Here is a 14,875-nt window from a genome sequence, read left to right on the forward strand (position 1 = left end):
GTGACTTAGATGAAGATCAGATCGCATTTTATGACCAATTTGTGCAGAAATCCGTATCATTCCAAAGGGTTCACATACTTTTTCTTGCAACTGTATATAGATTGCGTAAAGTCTGACCACTGGATAGAGTAAAGGGGGTTCTGATCTATTCATATTGGTGGCCTATCCTTAGCTTTATCTTTCTTCAGTTCCTGGTTTTACATTTTAAGAACAATACAAGTATGCACTCCTTCTCTGGTCTAGAAATGCATGGACCCATCCTTCCACTAGATATCTCAGCATGCTATGGTTTGGGCAGTGTTATTAATGGGGCAGCCCCGGACACCTAAAGGTGAGCTCTCCACCAGTGATGGCTCACCTTCTCGATGGGGTGCATGAGTTCACAAGTTCCTAATAATGGTGGACCACTACTTGCTGACAGTGTCCATTTCTGCAGTCTTCTGCTGTCCAGAGTTTTATACTCTGTCCTTTTTGGACGTATTAGACCTTAGAGCTCCAAGCATGACCCTTTCCTCATTGGTTAGTTTATGCAATAGAGTAGTGTTAAAATTGCCCATCACCATCAGATACATGTTGGGACAACAGCGACCATTGCCTATCTTTAGGGATGTTAGCTTCAGCATGTGTAATCCTTTTTCCCCGGGGAGGTAAATTTAGAGACCGGTGGGTAGTTTTGTATAGTCAGCACTATTACATGCAGTAGATGTGGTCGGTAGATTGGGGTACTTGCACAAATTTTGGAAATTTTAAGACAGAAGGGGATTTGTGTCAATAAGTTCATTTTATATCCACATGACTTTTCCAAAATGTTGTAACTGTTCCCTTGTATATGACAGAATTCACCAATATATATTACTAAAGTGGAAAAGAATCTGCTTTTATATGCTGTCAAATGTGAATATATATAGCAGAATTACTGGGGCAGAATGGGATAGCTGATGTTGTTCCTTTCCTCCTCTACAGTCAACAGGAGAGAGGGGAGAGTTAAGCTGTGGATGGACTTTTTTAAAACTCTTTGATATGAATGGAATTCCATTACCTACCAGGTGGGTTGAAGACCTTTATGTTTCTGATAGTAAAGAGTCACTGTACTTTCACAAAATTGAATTTAAAGAGAACAGTGTAATTAGTAAATTTCTAAATCACTTCATTTAAAAAATTTGTCTTCATCCACCTGGGAAAACAACAACTGTAAAGTCATGGCCACTAGGGGTCTTACTTCCACCTAATTTGCAGTCCTCTGTCTCTTGTTAGGCAAGATCTGTGCCCGGTAACAGGGACTCAGAAGACGGCTCACAGGAAATCGGGTCGTGTCTGAGCTAGCTGAGATCCTGAGCCTGATAAGAGAACTGCTTCTACACTGCTTCTGAAGAGCAAAGAAGCTCCTGTGTGTCTGTAAGGCCTCATGCAGATGAACGTGTACCGGCCGGGCCCATGCTGAAGACCGCAACGCACGGGCACCAACCGCGGGGCTGCTGCATGCAGATCGCAGTCCCATTCACTTGAATGGGGTCCACGATCCGCATCCAACTGTCCGCACCGCAAAAAAATAGTACATGCACTACTTTTTTGCGGTACGGAGGCACGGACAGAAAACCCACAGAAATACTCTGTAGTGCTTCCTTCGGCTTCTGATCCGTTACTCCGTTCCACACCGCATCTCCTGGGTTGCGGACCCATGCGGGCTGCAATACAACCACGGCCGGGTACATGAGCCCTAAGTCTGATTTCTCCCTCCTTATCAGCTTTCTAGAACAAAACAAACATAGTGGAAAGTGAGGTCACAGCATACAGTACTGGCAGATTGCACAGAAGGGAGACGCTTCCTACTTGTGATAGAAATGCATCTAGCTGTGCAAATGAAACAGGGAATAATATGGCTGAGGAAGACATTACGGGAGCCCCAAAAAAAGACCTATTCCTTCACAGTCATGATTCTACAATGGAGTAACATTGGGCATGTGACTCATCACATAGCTCATATTTGTCTATGTTTTACAATTTTTTTTAATGTAATAGAAATAAGTTTCCTGCTGAAGCTGGCTACCGTAATGAGTAAAGATGATGGGTTAAGCTTTCGAATCTTTCTTGGTGGTAAATGCTTTGAATGTAGTATTTATTATCATCTCCAAAGCTACAAGTTACAGAATTCTCTTCTGATCAGAGGAGAATATTAGTCTATAGACGGGGGGTATTCTCATGATACACATGTCCACATTATATGCTGTAGAGTAAATGTTTTATCAGATGAAGGTCCTGTAATCACTGCACGCAGATTCGGTGCAGCTGTCAGCAACCGCTTATTCCAATATGACCAATTATTAGTTATTCAATAAAGTCCAGTCCTCGATTCTTCCCAAATTTCTTATAGACTTAAATAAGGAGAGTGGCACCTGCAGGCACATCCACCTCTGCACTGAAGCAACAAGCAGCAATTTTGTAATCATACAGGTTGAAGTATTTTTTTTCATATATTTTTTTTCTTCAGAGGTCCGTCAATAACTCCTCCATAGCACAAAACTTTGCCTACGCTGTCTGCAGCGGGTGTCATCAGTAGCATACAACTAGCTCCAATGCCGACTCTTCATCCTCTTTGTTGCCATTGTTTGTGGCATCTATGGCTAGATAGAGGAAGGAGGATTCCTCTGTCACCTCACTGGCACCACAGGGTGCCAATGGGTTTCCATGGCAGTCGAAGACCCAATGAAGGCACCCAAACCTCCCAACTTTGCACTTGTATTATTGCTTTGAGGATTCTGCGATAAAAAAAATAAAAATCACTGCTGCAGTGAGGCGGCATGAAGTGGCGGACAGGCGTGCGTGATGCTGCTCTGCTATAAGTCTACAGGGTTGCGGAAAATAGATGAGTGCTATGCTGTGCTGCCCCATAGACCTGGTCATACAGTGAGGAGGACCTTTGTCCTAGATTTCATGGAGTTCCCAGCGGTAAAGTCTCAATGGTCTTACATTTATCACATATCCTGTGTATAGTTAGTAAATATCACTTATGGGGAAAAACCCTTGAAAGTGGGGTCCCCCTAATATTTACAAAAATTAAACATCACTGTTAAATGTAAGTCACTGTAATGTAAAGGTACATCATCTTCTGTCAGATTGGTATACATTACATTCATCTGAGCTGCCATGTCCCTGCATTTCCTTATGCTACCCTATTTCTCTATCCATGTTCCACATTGGCCCATATTTACTAATGTGAGGGCACCTAGATTTTAGTATAAATGGCGCATCTAGGTTTAGAGAACGTTCCTGCACCTAGCCCTAAAAAGGAGCATTGCTTAACAGAAAAGGGAGTGGCCTATGAGGTGCCTCAAAATAAGCCAGCCAATAGGTACGCAGTTAGACAAAAGTGTCTATCCCTGAACATATTCCTCATCCATGAAGCTCTAGGAGCAACAGGGGCGTTGCTGTTACTCTTAGACTCAGCTCTCTCTGTCACGCCCCTGCACTTTTATTGTCAAGGCCAGTGTAAACGTCATCATTTCTGGCCCTGTCAACCAAAGTGTAGAGCCTCTATCTGTAACCGTTACTCCTAGAGGCTCATTTGCATATATTAAAACATAATTTTTCTCAGCAATGCGGGCACATATGAACATGGGACCAACACAGATGCCTTCAGCTGCCAAACGCACATGTAACAGGTCAGCCAGTGTCATAGGTACAAAATGCCGACAGATGCCCTTTAAGTCATTGTAAAATAGTAACATAGTTTATTAGGCTACATGCACACGAATGTTATTTGTTTCCGTGTCCGTTCCGTTTTTTTTTTCCGAATAGGATGCAGAGCCATTCATTGCAAAACACATACGGTCGTGTGCATGTAAGCTACCTAAGGCTGAAAAAAGACACCCGTCCATCCAGTTCAGCCTATTATCCTGCAAGTTGATCCAGAGGAAGGCAAAAACAACCCGTGAGGTAGAAGCCAATTTTCTTCACTCAAGGCTACATACACACGAACGTTGTTTGTTTCTGTGTCTGTTCTGTTTTTTTTGCGGATAGGTCCGCCAAAAATGTCCGTTCCGTAGCCACGCAAAAAAAAAATATAGAACATGTCCTATTCTTGTCTGTTTTAGGCATTGTTACAATGGATCTGCAAAAAAAAAAATGGATGGCATACAGATGTCATACGTTTTTTTTTTTTTTTTTTGCGGATCCGCAATTTGCTAACTGCAAAACACATACGGTCGTGTGCATGTAGCCTTAGGGGAAAAAAATTCCTTCCTCACTCCAATCAGGCAATCGGATAACTCCCTGGATCAACTGCCCCTCTCTAGTAGCTATAGCCTGTAATATTATTACACTCCAGAAATACATCCAGGCCCCTCTTGAATTCCTTTATTGTACTCTCCATCACCACCTCCTCAGGCAGAGAGTTCCAGAGTCTCACTGCTCAAGTCTCCCAAAAAAGAGTTATCACTTTGCGTTTCCAGACCCCCTAATTCTGACTGTGAAGTGATCTATCCTTCATTCTTGTATTGTTGCATAGTTTAGCCAATTTGCCGTTTAGGACTCGGGTAGCGCACTGTGACAACTCTTTTGAAAACTAAGACAGCAGCCATATTGTCTCTCACTCAAGTCTCCTTGAAACCTACTTAAAGGGGTATTCCGGTAACATAAAGTTATTCCCGATCCGCAGGATAGGGGATAACTATTAGGTCATTAGGGTCCTATCTCTGGGACCCCCACCAATCACAAAAATAGGTGCCCCATACCCCTTGCAGCCCCTCCGGAATGAACAGAGTGGCCAGTCGGGCATTCATTTCTGGGTGAATTCTGGAGACAGCTGAGCATTGTACTCCGCTATCTCCAGAACTCCCATAGAAATGAGTGGTGGGGCCATGTGCATGCCTGACCTGGCAGTCTGTTCATTTCAGGGGCTGAAGGTGGTACGGAGCCCCTGTTGTGATTGGTGGGGGTCCCAGAGGTAGGACCCCTCAATGATCTAATAATTATCCTGTGGATAAGAGATGTAACTAGAATGCCCCTTCTTTTACCATCTCGACAGAAGAGAACAAATCCTCCCATTTACTTGATTTTATAAGGAAATGCGCTCCAGTATTGTCACATGTGCTTGGCTTGTTAGAAATCCGAATTATCCCCTCTAGGCAGAAAATCATTTTAATTATAAACTGCAACAAAGTTAATTTCAAGTATAGAAAGTAGTTAGGAACACTAAAGTGGTGTAATAATTGGAAAAGGGAAATGACTAAGCCCAAAAAGGCCCATAATCTTGAAGTCAAATAGTTTTATTAGATTGTAAAGCAGAATATACAAGCCCGAAGAAATCTCAGTAGCTCCTTGTCCAGAAGCTGAGTGCAAACCTCCTCCAGTCCAGGCTGCTGATGCCTTTACTGCACGTTCTATAATCAGCACTCTGCGGCCATTGTGATTTATGTGGGGTTTACAACCCATTAACTGACTTGGAATGAGCTGGAGATTACATGACCGTGATCATAAACTGTATTAACGAAAGGCTTTAACATATTTACATACACTAGTCCTGTGGACAATGTGAGGCTTCTTTCACATCTGAATTGGAGGCTCCATTAGAAACCTCAAAAAGACAGACAAAATAGCTCATTCATTTTTTGTGAACTCTAGTGTGAAAGTATATATATATATATATATATATATATATAGTTCCAAAGATACCAGCACGCGATCACCTCTGTTTCCATACAGCACTGTGCACTAGCTTTTACATACATGGCTCATCCATTAAAAGGGTTGTCACTTCAGCAAATGGCATTTATTATGTAGACAAAGGTAATACAAGGCACTTACTAATGTATTGTGATTGTCCATATTGCTTCTTTTGCTGGATAGATTCATTTTTCCATCACATTATACACCGCTCGTTTCGACCACCCTGTAATCCATCAAGGGTGGCTGTCCTTACACACTGTGGAAAAAAGTGTTGGCCTCTGGTGGCCGGGACCGTGGGAGCTCACATAGGCTAGCGCTTTTTACTATCATGTGCAAGCACGGCCACCACTGCTGTATGAAGGTTGCCGATTGCATCATGGAGTGTTAATAATTGCCATAGGTGATCAAATAACAGATTGAGAGTGTATTCACATGTTGTAATCACATCGGGCCACATTTACTAAGGAACTTGCGACTATTTTAGGCAAAAAATAGTCGCAAATCCCCTTTTTAACTGGCCGTGTGACGATATTTCGTCACGCGGCCGGTTTTACGCCGTGTCTGCCAGTTGGGCGGGGCAGTGCCAGGACCAGGACTCCAGCCTAGGCAAATTTACTTACAATTACACCTGGAAATGTTAGTTTTTACGCCAGGCACAAGGTCTGCCACAGATGCACCTAATTTATTAGACGAATCTAACAGCAACGCAAGGGGGAAACTAAGACCGACTTAAAAAGCCGGTCTTAGTAAATATGCCCCATTATGTTTGCAGAATTTTGGCGGCACTGAACGCACACTTACAACTTCGGTTCCTGTTTATGTTTTTGCTTGCTGTTGTCCTGGGTAGGACATGTTCTTTCAGTTTATCCTGCTTTCTTTTTATTTCTGTTTAGGACGTATGAACTGACGTTAAATGGTGGAACACCGTATGAACGAGGGGTAGAAGTTGATCCATCTATATCGAGACGAGGTATGCACTGACAGTGTCGCCAGTATTTTGTATTCTGTTCCCCAGAGGTGACTATAGCTTTAGTTTGAAGGATCCCCCACCGCTGTGCTCGGGAGCTGACCAATAGAATATTTTGTTCACCAGGTTTCTATTCATGCAGCAGATAAACAGTTGCTCTGGAAAACTTCCACAGCAGTTCCATAAGAATTTGCAGGGAAATTGCCGGCACCAAGTCCACGCCAATCCGTGTGGATTTTGGCGCAGGTTTGCTTGTCGATTTCACCTGCGGAAAACAGTCAAGCAGTGAAAATAAAAGACACTGGGGCACATTTAGAAAGGGACTTGCCAATATTTTAGGCATGAAATAGTCGCAAGTCCCCTTTTTTGACTGGACATTTGCCATAGATGTGCCTAATTTATTTCGAGGAGCATGCCTCGTCATAAAGTAGATGAATCTTACTGCAGGGCGGGCAAGGGGGAGACTAAGACCGGCATAAAATAGTCGCAAGTCCCCTTTTCTAACAGCTTGTGTGACAACATTTAGTTGCATAGCCAGTTATACGTCATGTCCGCCAGTTGGGCGTGTCGGAGGCCAAGACTCCAGCCCCGGCAAACTTACTAACATTTGGAAACAGGTTAGCGAAAAACTACGCCAGCCCGTTCTTACGCCAGGGGCAAGAACTGCCACAGATGTGCCTAATTTATGACAAGTTGTATGCCTGGTCGTAAATTATACAAGTCTAACAGAAGCATAGAGGGAGAAACTAAAGTAAAGTAAATGTGCCCCACTATACTCACCCCTTCCCTGGCTCTCTTGCCTGGTCCTATGCCAGTCTGTACAACTCAGGCTCCTGCAATGGCAGTCAGATGGGAAGAGACATCACAAGCTGTTAGGTTGTTCAGAGACCGGCATGGCACCAGGCAAGGGAGCCACGGAAGCTATAGTTTTGTTTGTTTTTCTTCTAAATTTAACTTGAAAATTTTGCTGTAGCAAATTCCGCAACAGTTTGTTGTGGAACTTTGAACTTAATGGGAAAAAATCCGCAAAAAAACCCTGCAACATTTCTGCGTCAGAAACTGACGGGTGATTTTCTGCATGGACGATTTGCAGAGCGTGTGGATGAGATTTGTACAAATTTCAATCGCTTTGCCCAGTGCACTGCACACATTTTCTGTCTGCAAATCCAGATGAACCCAAAGGTGAATTAAAACTTTCAGAAATCTGCCATTAAAGTTTGTTTCCGATGTAAAGAAACAGGAGCAGGCATTTTCCATTGTTTGTGGCAGTGCCCGGTGATACCATCTTTCTGGCGTAAAGTCCACACATTTACTACCACCCATCTGACATCAGCAGCACCTCTAGATCCTATATGGGTCATCTTTGGGTACATTGACCTGAATAGTAAACGTTGCACCAGTGGTAGTAGGAAATTGTTATGTCTGATAGCAGCAGCAGGAATCAAGACTATCCTCCACACATGGATTGACCCCGCACCCCCACTGTTTAAGCTATTTCTGGAGAAAGTCTCCTTCTTAATGAAGATGGACTGGGTGGAGGCGTCTTCCAGGAAGGAGATCCATGTGAAAAAATGGGAGAGCTTCATAGATATACTGCCCCTCCAGGTTAGAAGATGCATTCAGGAATGTTTTCAACTCACTTCCTGGTATCAGACGCGTGTCTTATTAAACGATCCGCCAATCTCAGAGATATGATTCTACTTGAGGGCTCAGCTGGGGTCCTTGCGGGCCGCGTGCTTGCTTGGGTTTTAAATCCACTGACTGTGGAGGAGAGGTCAACATGTTGGACTACTGTTACGTTCTAATTACCGTGCGGTTTGCGGGGTGTCAAGTTATGGTTTCCGTATTACTAATCCCCCCATAACCCATACTTTTCCCCTTCACTCCCCTTCTCTCCCTTCTCCACTTATATGGAAAAACCGGCTGATGTCGGAAGGTTGACGTAGTAGCTCCAATATATTACTCGGATTGTCTATGTTGGGACTTTTACCGAGGACTTGTTACTAAAAGAAATGCTGTAAAGTACCTCTTATCATATCACACTGTATGTACTCCTTTATTTTTTTTTCAACTTTTTTATTGACAGAAATGGAAATACAACAGTATCATACACTTTTGTTGCCAAATACAATGTATATATGGAGGTTCCAATACCTGTATGGTCCAATTCTCTTAATACAGAAAATAGTGTAACCAATAATACAGTCGCATCTCTAACCATCCATTGCAATGCTACCCGCCCCCATGACATCATTTAAAGCATAGCAATGTTGAGGTATACGAATGTCCCGGTACACCTACTTAGCCATGTCTCCTCGATACTAATCCTCTGGGACCCTGGGTTTTAATAACTCCTATGAGTGGATATTTGGACACTCTGTTGCTGCCGTGCGGAAATTTTCTCTGTACTGCAGCCCTAAGTTGTAGGTATGAAAATAAATGGGTGTGTGGTATATTATATTTTTGTGCCAATTTGCCAAAGCCTTGAATGTCATCATAATTCCTTGATCATAAATATCACCTAGGGTTTTGGCTCCCGCCAACTTCCATTTATCCGCTCCCATTACTCCCTGTATATTTGGTATGGACTGATTTCCCCACAAGGGTATGTTTGAAACTACCTCTGTAAATCTAGCTGGTAATTTTGATGGCCCCTCCAATACCGACCACAAAGTATTGCATTTAAGATAAGTTTTAAGGAAGTCCTCTGAGGTAGGCAGGTCTGTTGTGACCCAGGTGTTATTAAGCCTTAACTGGCTAGCTAGGTAATATATAAAATAATCCGGTAGGGCCATGCCTCCCTCCAGTTTAGGACGTCTCAACGTATCTAAGCTGAGTTTGGCACGGGATCTGCCCCATATAAAAACCCTTGTCATGGCATCTAATTGTTTGAACATTAATTTGGGTATATACGTCTCTGCATGTTGAACGGTATATAGCACTTTTGGGAGTATATTCATTTTAACTAAATTAATCCGCCCTGCCACCGAGATAGGCAACGGTTTCCAGTTGTTAAATTTATTCCAGATATGTTCAATCAGCGGACACATATTAAGTGATAAAGCCTGGGAATATCTCCTTGATGATTTTGACTCCTAGATATTTAAAGTTATCCACCACTTTCAGCTGAGAGACATGTTAGGGTCCATTCCATTCTGCCCTGGCCAGTGGCATGTACACCGATTTCCCCCAGTTAATTCTCAGACCCGAGTAGTCCCCAAATTCATCTATCAGATTCACCGCATTGCTGAGAGACGATTCAGGCGATGACAGATATAAAATCATGTCATCAGCGTACAATCCTATTCGAACCTCCTTCTCCCCCATGGTTACTCCAGATATGTTATTGCTGTGTCTCACCTTAATGGCAAATAAAAGTGGTGATAAAGGGGAACCCTGTCTCGTCCCTCTATGAAGGAGGAAACTGTCTGACAATTCTCCATTGACCAGAAGCCTACTTAGCCGGTTGCTATACAGGATGCTGATCCAGCTAAGGAACTGAGGTCCAAACCCAAAGCCTCAACGACAGCCAGTTAGATATGACCATTCTATGGAATCGAATGCTTTGGCTGCATCTAATGACGCTAGTGCCCCGTCTGCATTCATGGAATAGCCCAGCTGTGTAACCACCTGTACCCCTCTTATGTTGTCTGTGGTGGACCTCTCTGGCATAAAGCCTGTTTGGTCTTCGTGGATTAATGATAGAATTACCCGGTTGAGACGAGAGGCTAAAATTCTCGTTAGGATTATGTAGTCCACATTTAGCAGTGCTATGTGTCTATACGATCCGCAATCAATAGAATCCTTGTCAGGTTTGAGCAGGAGTATTACAGTGGCTTCCTTAAACAACTCCAGTAAGTGTCCTGTTTCTAGAGCTGAGTGAAAGGTGGTCAGCAGTTGGGGGGGGGCCAACACCTCTGCACATCTGGCGTATAGTTCTTTGTGGAGCCCATCTGGGCCCCGGCATTTCCGGGTATTTAGATCTGCTATTGCCTGCAGTATCTCCTCCAAGCCAATAGGCTGATCCAATTGGGCACTTTGTGATGTGGTGACTTTGGGGAAAGAAATGTCTTCTAAATAGGTAGCTATCTCCGTTTCGGATGCTGTTATATTGGATCTATATAAGTCTCGATAAAAATGTGTGAAGGCGCTGAGAATGGTTTCTTAAGTACTTGTCCCATGTGATCCCTAATTGCTAAGTCATGTTGGATCAATTGGGCCAGCAGCTTAGCTGATTGATTTCCCAAGCAGTTTGTTTCATAAAGAACAATTTCCTATCAGCTTTATCTTTAAGTATTGCTAAGTATTGTCTCCCCGGCTGCAGCCACTGACTTCTGTTGGCGTCAGTCGGGTGACTAATATATTGCTGTTCTAGAGTGGTGCACCGAGACTCCAGTTCCAATTCTGATCTTTTAGTGTCTCTTTTGATGTAGGATAGGTTAGTGTAGTGCCCCAGTAAAAAAACTTTTAATGTGTCCCATACCAGCCCAATGTTGGATTCGTTTTCATGTGTTCTAATGAACTCCTGTATTTGATATGATATCCCATCTGATGCGCCCATGAGGTTCAACCAGAATGGGTGTATGTTCACTCTGTACATTATTGAGGGGACACTTTAAATCAATGTGCCAAGTACTGGTGAATTATCCGAAATTCCTCGGGGCAAGTACGTTATGGACCTCGGATTTAACAATGTTGATTCATTGCCTAGTATATAGTGTATCCTGATTAGGGAGTTGTGACTGCTACTTTGACATGAATATACAGTACTCTAGACCTGGGATATCTAGACCTCCAGAGGTCATGCCATCTAAATTATGTTAAGAATCTGCTTAGCTGTGAGGGGTTCCTTGTAATGAACGGGCTGGAGTTTCTAATAAAAGACTGCACCATTGATAGTTTTTGTGGAGTCCCTAATCCCGTACATTCCATGGAATCCTGGGCTCGAATATGTTGTCAGGAGCTAGACATATCGTCTATCATAGTGATGATACTGAGCATGTGTGTTTGATTAACCATAAACATACTAACATTAATAACCATAAGCTGTGAAATCTTAACAATATCAGGAGCTGAACAAATTGCAATGGTTGTGATAAGGTATAGCAAATTTGTTTGAGCAACCTTGAACATAGAAACCTTAGAAAACTAGAAATACCAACTGTACTCCTTGACTGAAAAGTATTCGCTGAGTAAATGTTGAGTCTGGTGTGGCTCCTTTCAATACCAGACTCTAGGCCAGTGAAACCAGAATGCCTCCATCATTGGTGATGGTTTGACAGAGGCATGCAGGCTGCAGTAACTACTTTAATACCTCTAGTTAAGCATAAAGATATGGTTGAGTTAGCCCTTAATCAGTAGCTAAAATATGTAACAGAATGAACAGTAAGCTGTATTTGATCATATTGAAAACATTTCAACTTAGCCTAACCAGTCCGATGGCGCCTTCTGGTGATCAGTCCTTAGAGGGGTTCAAGGATTCCCTCGTCTTCGCCTTAAGGCTAGCCATTCAGCAACTTCTCCAGGGGAGGTGAAGAAAACCGCTCTATCTCAGTCTACCACTTTTAATTTTGCAGGATATCCCATGGAGTAAGGTATGTTGGCTTCTCTCAGCCGCTGTTTCCATAAAGGTGACACGTTGTTTTTGCAGCTCCATGGAAAAGTCTGGGAAGATGGAAACTCTGGAATTATCATATTTCATTTCTTGCGAGCATGGGTCGGGTTGGGGCTTCAGGTGGCAGATGTTTGGCCGGTACCCTGTGAGCCCTTTCAAATGCAAATGCCAAAGAGAAGTTTGCACCTGGGAAAAGTTATTTAATCCAATTCTCTATAAACTTATCTGGAGTACGACCCTCTACTCTTTCGGGCAAGCCGATTATTCTTATATTATTTCTCCGGAGTCTATTTTCCAAGTCATCCGCTTTGGTGTTAAGCTCGGATATGGATCTGGGAACAGTTGCTGTTGCATCTTCAATGCGTGATATACGTTCTTCAGCATGTTGGACTTTGTCCCGCAAATTATGAATGTCTTGACGCAGGAGGCCTAGATCAATCTTAACTTCATCCAGTTTCCCTGTAGGAGATGTCTTGCAGGCCGTAATAGCCTCTAGGACTTGTGCTGTTACTTGCTTCAGGGTGGGTTCATCCTGAGCATCTTCAGGAGCTGTTGCAGGGACTACAGTGTCTGAGGCAGTGCTACCGCTTGTGCGCACATTTCGCTGCGGTAGGGGAGACCGCGACGCCTCCTCTGGTTGTCTTGCGAACTCTTTTAGTTTGTCTGCCGCACTTTGTGCCTTTTGTGGCCCCATTATTATATTGATTTGAGAGCAAGTATATCTGATGCAAATCTATTATGAGCACTTATATAGCTCAATTGGCTTCTTTTTGGCTATAGGGCCCGCCAGAGGAGTGTGCAGAGGCTGTGCTGAGGTTGTCCTGCACCCCTGTATTAAGGATATAGTCCCAGCAGGGGGTTAGAGGGTTCTTTTGGCGTCTTCACAGCCGCAGCAGCGTTGTACACCTCCACCCCTCAGCTCCTCTTCGGGTGCTCATGCCATTGGTCTCGCTGCTCACTTCAGCTCATACTTCAGGGTAAGTCGGATATGTGCCCGCTTCCTGATGATGTCGGGGTTACTCCAAGAATTCTGTTATGCTGGTGATGGCTGGTAGTAGTCAGGATTTGCCCTGTAGTTCTGCGCCGGCTGCGGAGCTCAGCTCACACACATCCAGTCATTTCGGCTGCTGGCCACAAGCCCAAGCCCCCCCCCCCCCCCGTGTACTCCTTTAGTATGTCAACTTCAAATAAAAACATTTGAAAATAAATTAGGTGCACCTCCGGTAATCCATGCTCACAGATTAAAAACCATGCCTTTTGCCTTTTTCCAGGTGTAAACTTGCTGGGCTAATGCCCCAGCCCCTAGGTGGCAAGGGCGGTGTAAAAATGCCAAAAGCTAGCATACTTCTGTTAGTAAATGACCCCCAATACGTTAATTTGCTTTTAGAAAATGAATAAAACGCATATATATTTCACCTCCTAGCAACAAGTGGCGTCTTCCATCAAATGATAGCACAGAGAAGACAACCCCGGCTTCTTGTGAAGATTAGATCACTGAACAGAAGAAGGAGAGAAATGTTAAAGTAAGAACATAGCACCTTAGGGGGAACTTGGGTAGAGCAGACCTGGAGGCTTCAACTCACAGAGCTGCAGCAATATTGGTGTATATATATGCTAACCTTGAGAAATAAGGAAAAAAGTCTACCTACGTGCACCAAATTTATTATGTTGCATTTATCATTTGCAGACTGATAGATATATGGCAATCGTATAGTAAATTTATAGGATTGTAATAGGAATTACAGCACGAAAGTCAACTGCACAGTATATATAGGGGATGAGATTTATCAAAACTGGTGAAAGGGAAAACTGGCTTAATTGCCGCTAGCAACCAGATTCCATTTTTCATTTTCCAAAGGTGATCTGGTGGAATCTGGTTGCTGTGAGCAACTAAGCCAGTTTTCCCTTTCATCAGTTTCGATAAATCTCCCCCATTGCCTATGTGTGTAATTATCACCTTCATCAGCAGGCATCAAGCATGTCTGAGTTTCTTTCAGGTTCTCCCTATTTGTTAGAGGGGTTGGCCACTTTCTGGTTACTGTTGACCAATGTGTTTGTAAGATGGTTATAGGGGACTTGCTAATATAGTAAGACTAGAATGTAGGAGTATACTAATAAAGACTAGAATGTAGAAGACATCACATGGAGGTTATTAACCTGGTCACATGACCCTCCATCAGCAGCCATTTTATGGACAGGACCTCTGAGTGGACAGCACAGAAGATATGGCAAACAAGGGGCCTACCTTATGAAATATAGAATTTCAACAAAGGCTATATTAGTAAGTGCCATATGATCATCTCACAAATACATTGGTCAACAATAACCATAAAGTGACCAACCCCTTTAAAGTGGAATACCACCTTAAAGGGGTTCTGCACTTTGTTTTAAATGATGATCTATCCTCTGGATAGATCATCACCTTCAGATCGGTGGGGGTCCGACACCTGGGACCCCCGCCGATCAGCTGTTTGAGAAGGCAGCAGTGCTCCAGGAGCGCCGCGGCCTTCTCACTGTTTACTGCCGGCCCACTGACGTCACGACTAGTATCAACTAGTGTGGGCGGGGCTAAGCTCTGTTCACTTGAATGGAGCTTAGCCGCACCCACGCTAGTTGATACTAGTCGTGAC

At 43.5% G+C, this 14,875-nt stretch overlaps 1 protein-coding gene across 2 annotated transcripts in view; it reads left to right on the top strand.

Moving 5' to 3' along the window:
* The window catches only part of NPHP1 (nephrocystin 1), an 89,486-nt gene that overhangs the window by 55,296 nt on the left and 19,315 nt on the right, over nt 1–14,875 (top strand). For both annotated transcript variants that reach the window (XM_044292287.1, XM_044292288.1), the window contains exons 15-17: nt 964–1,046; nt 6,558–6,634; nt 13,669–13,768. In XM_044292287.1, the coding sequence (XP_044148222.1) occupies nt 964–1,046; nt 6,558–6,634; nt 13,669–13,768 (260 nt within the window). The remainder of the gene's footprint in view (nt 1–963; nt 1,047–6,557; nt 6,635–13,668; nt 13,769–14,875) is intronic.

This window comes from Bufo gargarizans, chromosome 4 (genome assembly GCF_014858855.1).
Source record: "Bufo gargarizans isolate SCDJY-AF-19 chromosome 4, ASM1485885v1, whole genome shotgun sequence".
Classification (NCBI taxonomy): Eukaryota; Metazoa; Chordata; class Amphibia; order Anura; family Bufonidae; genus Bufo; species Bufo gargarizans.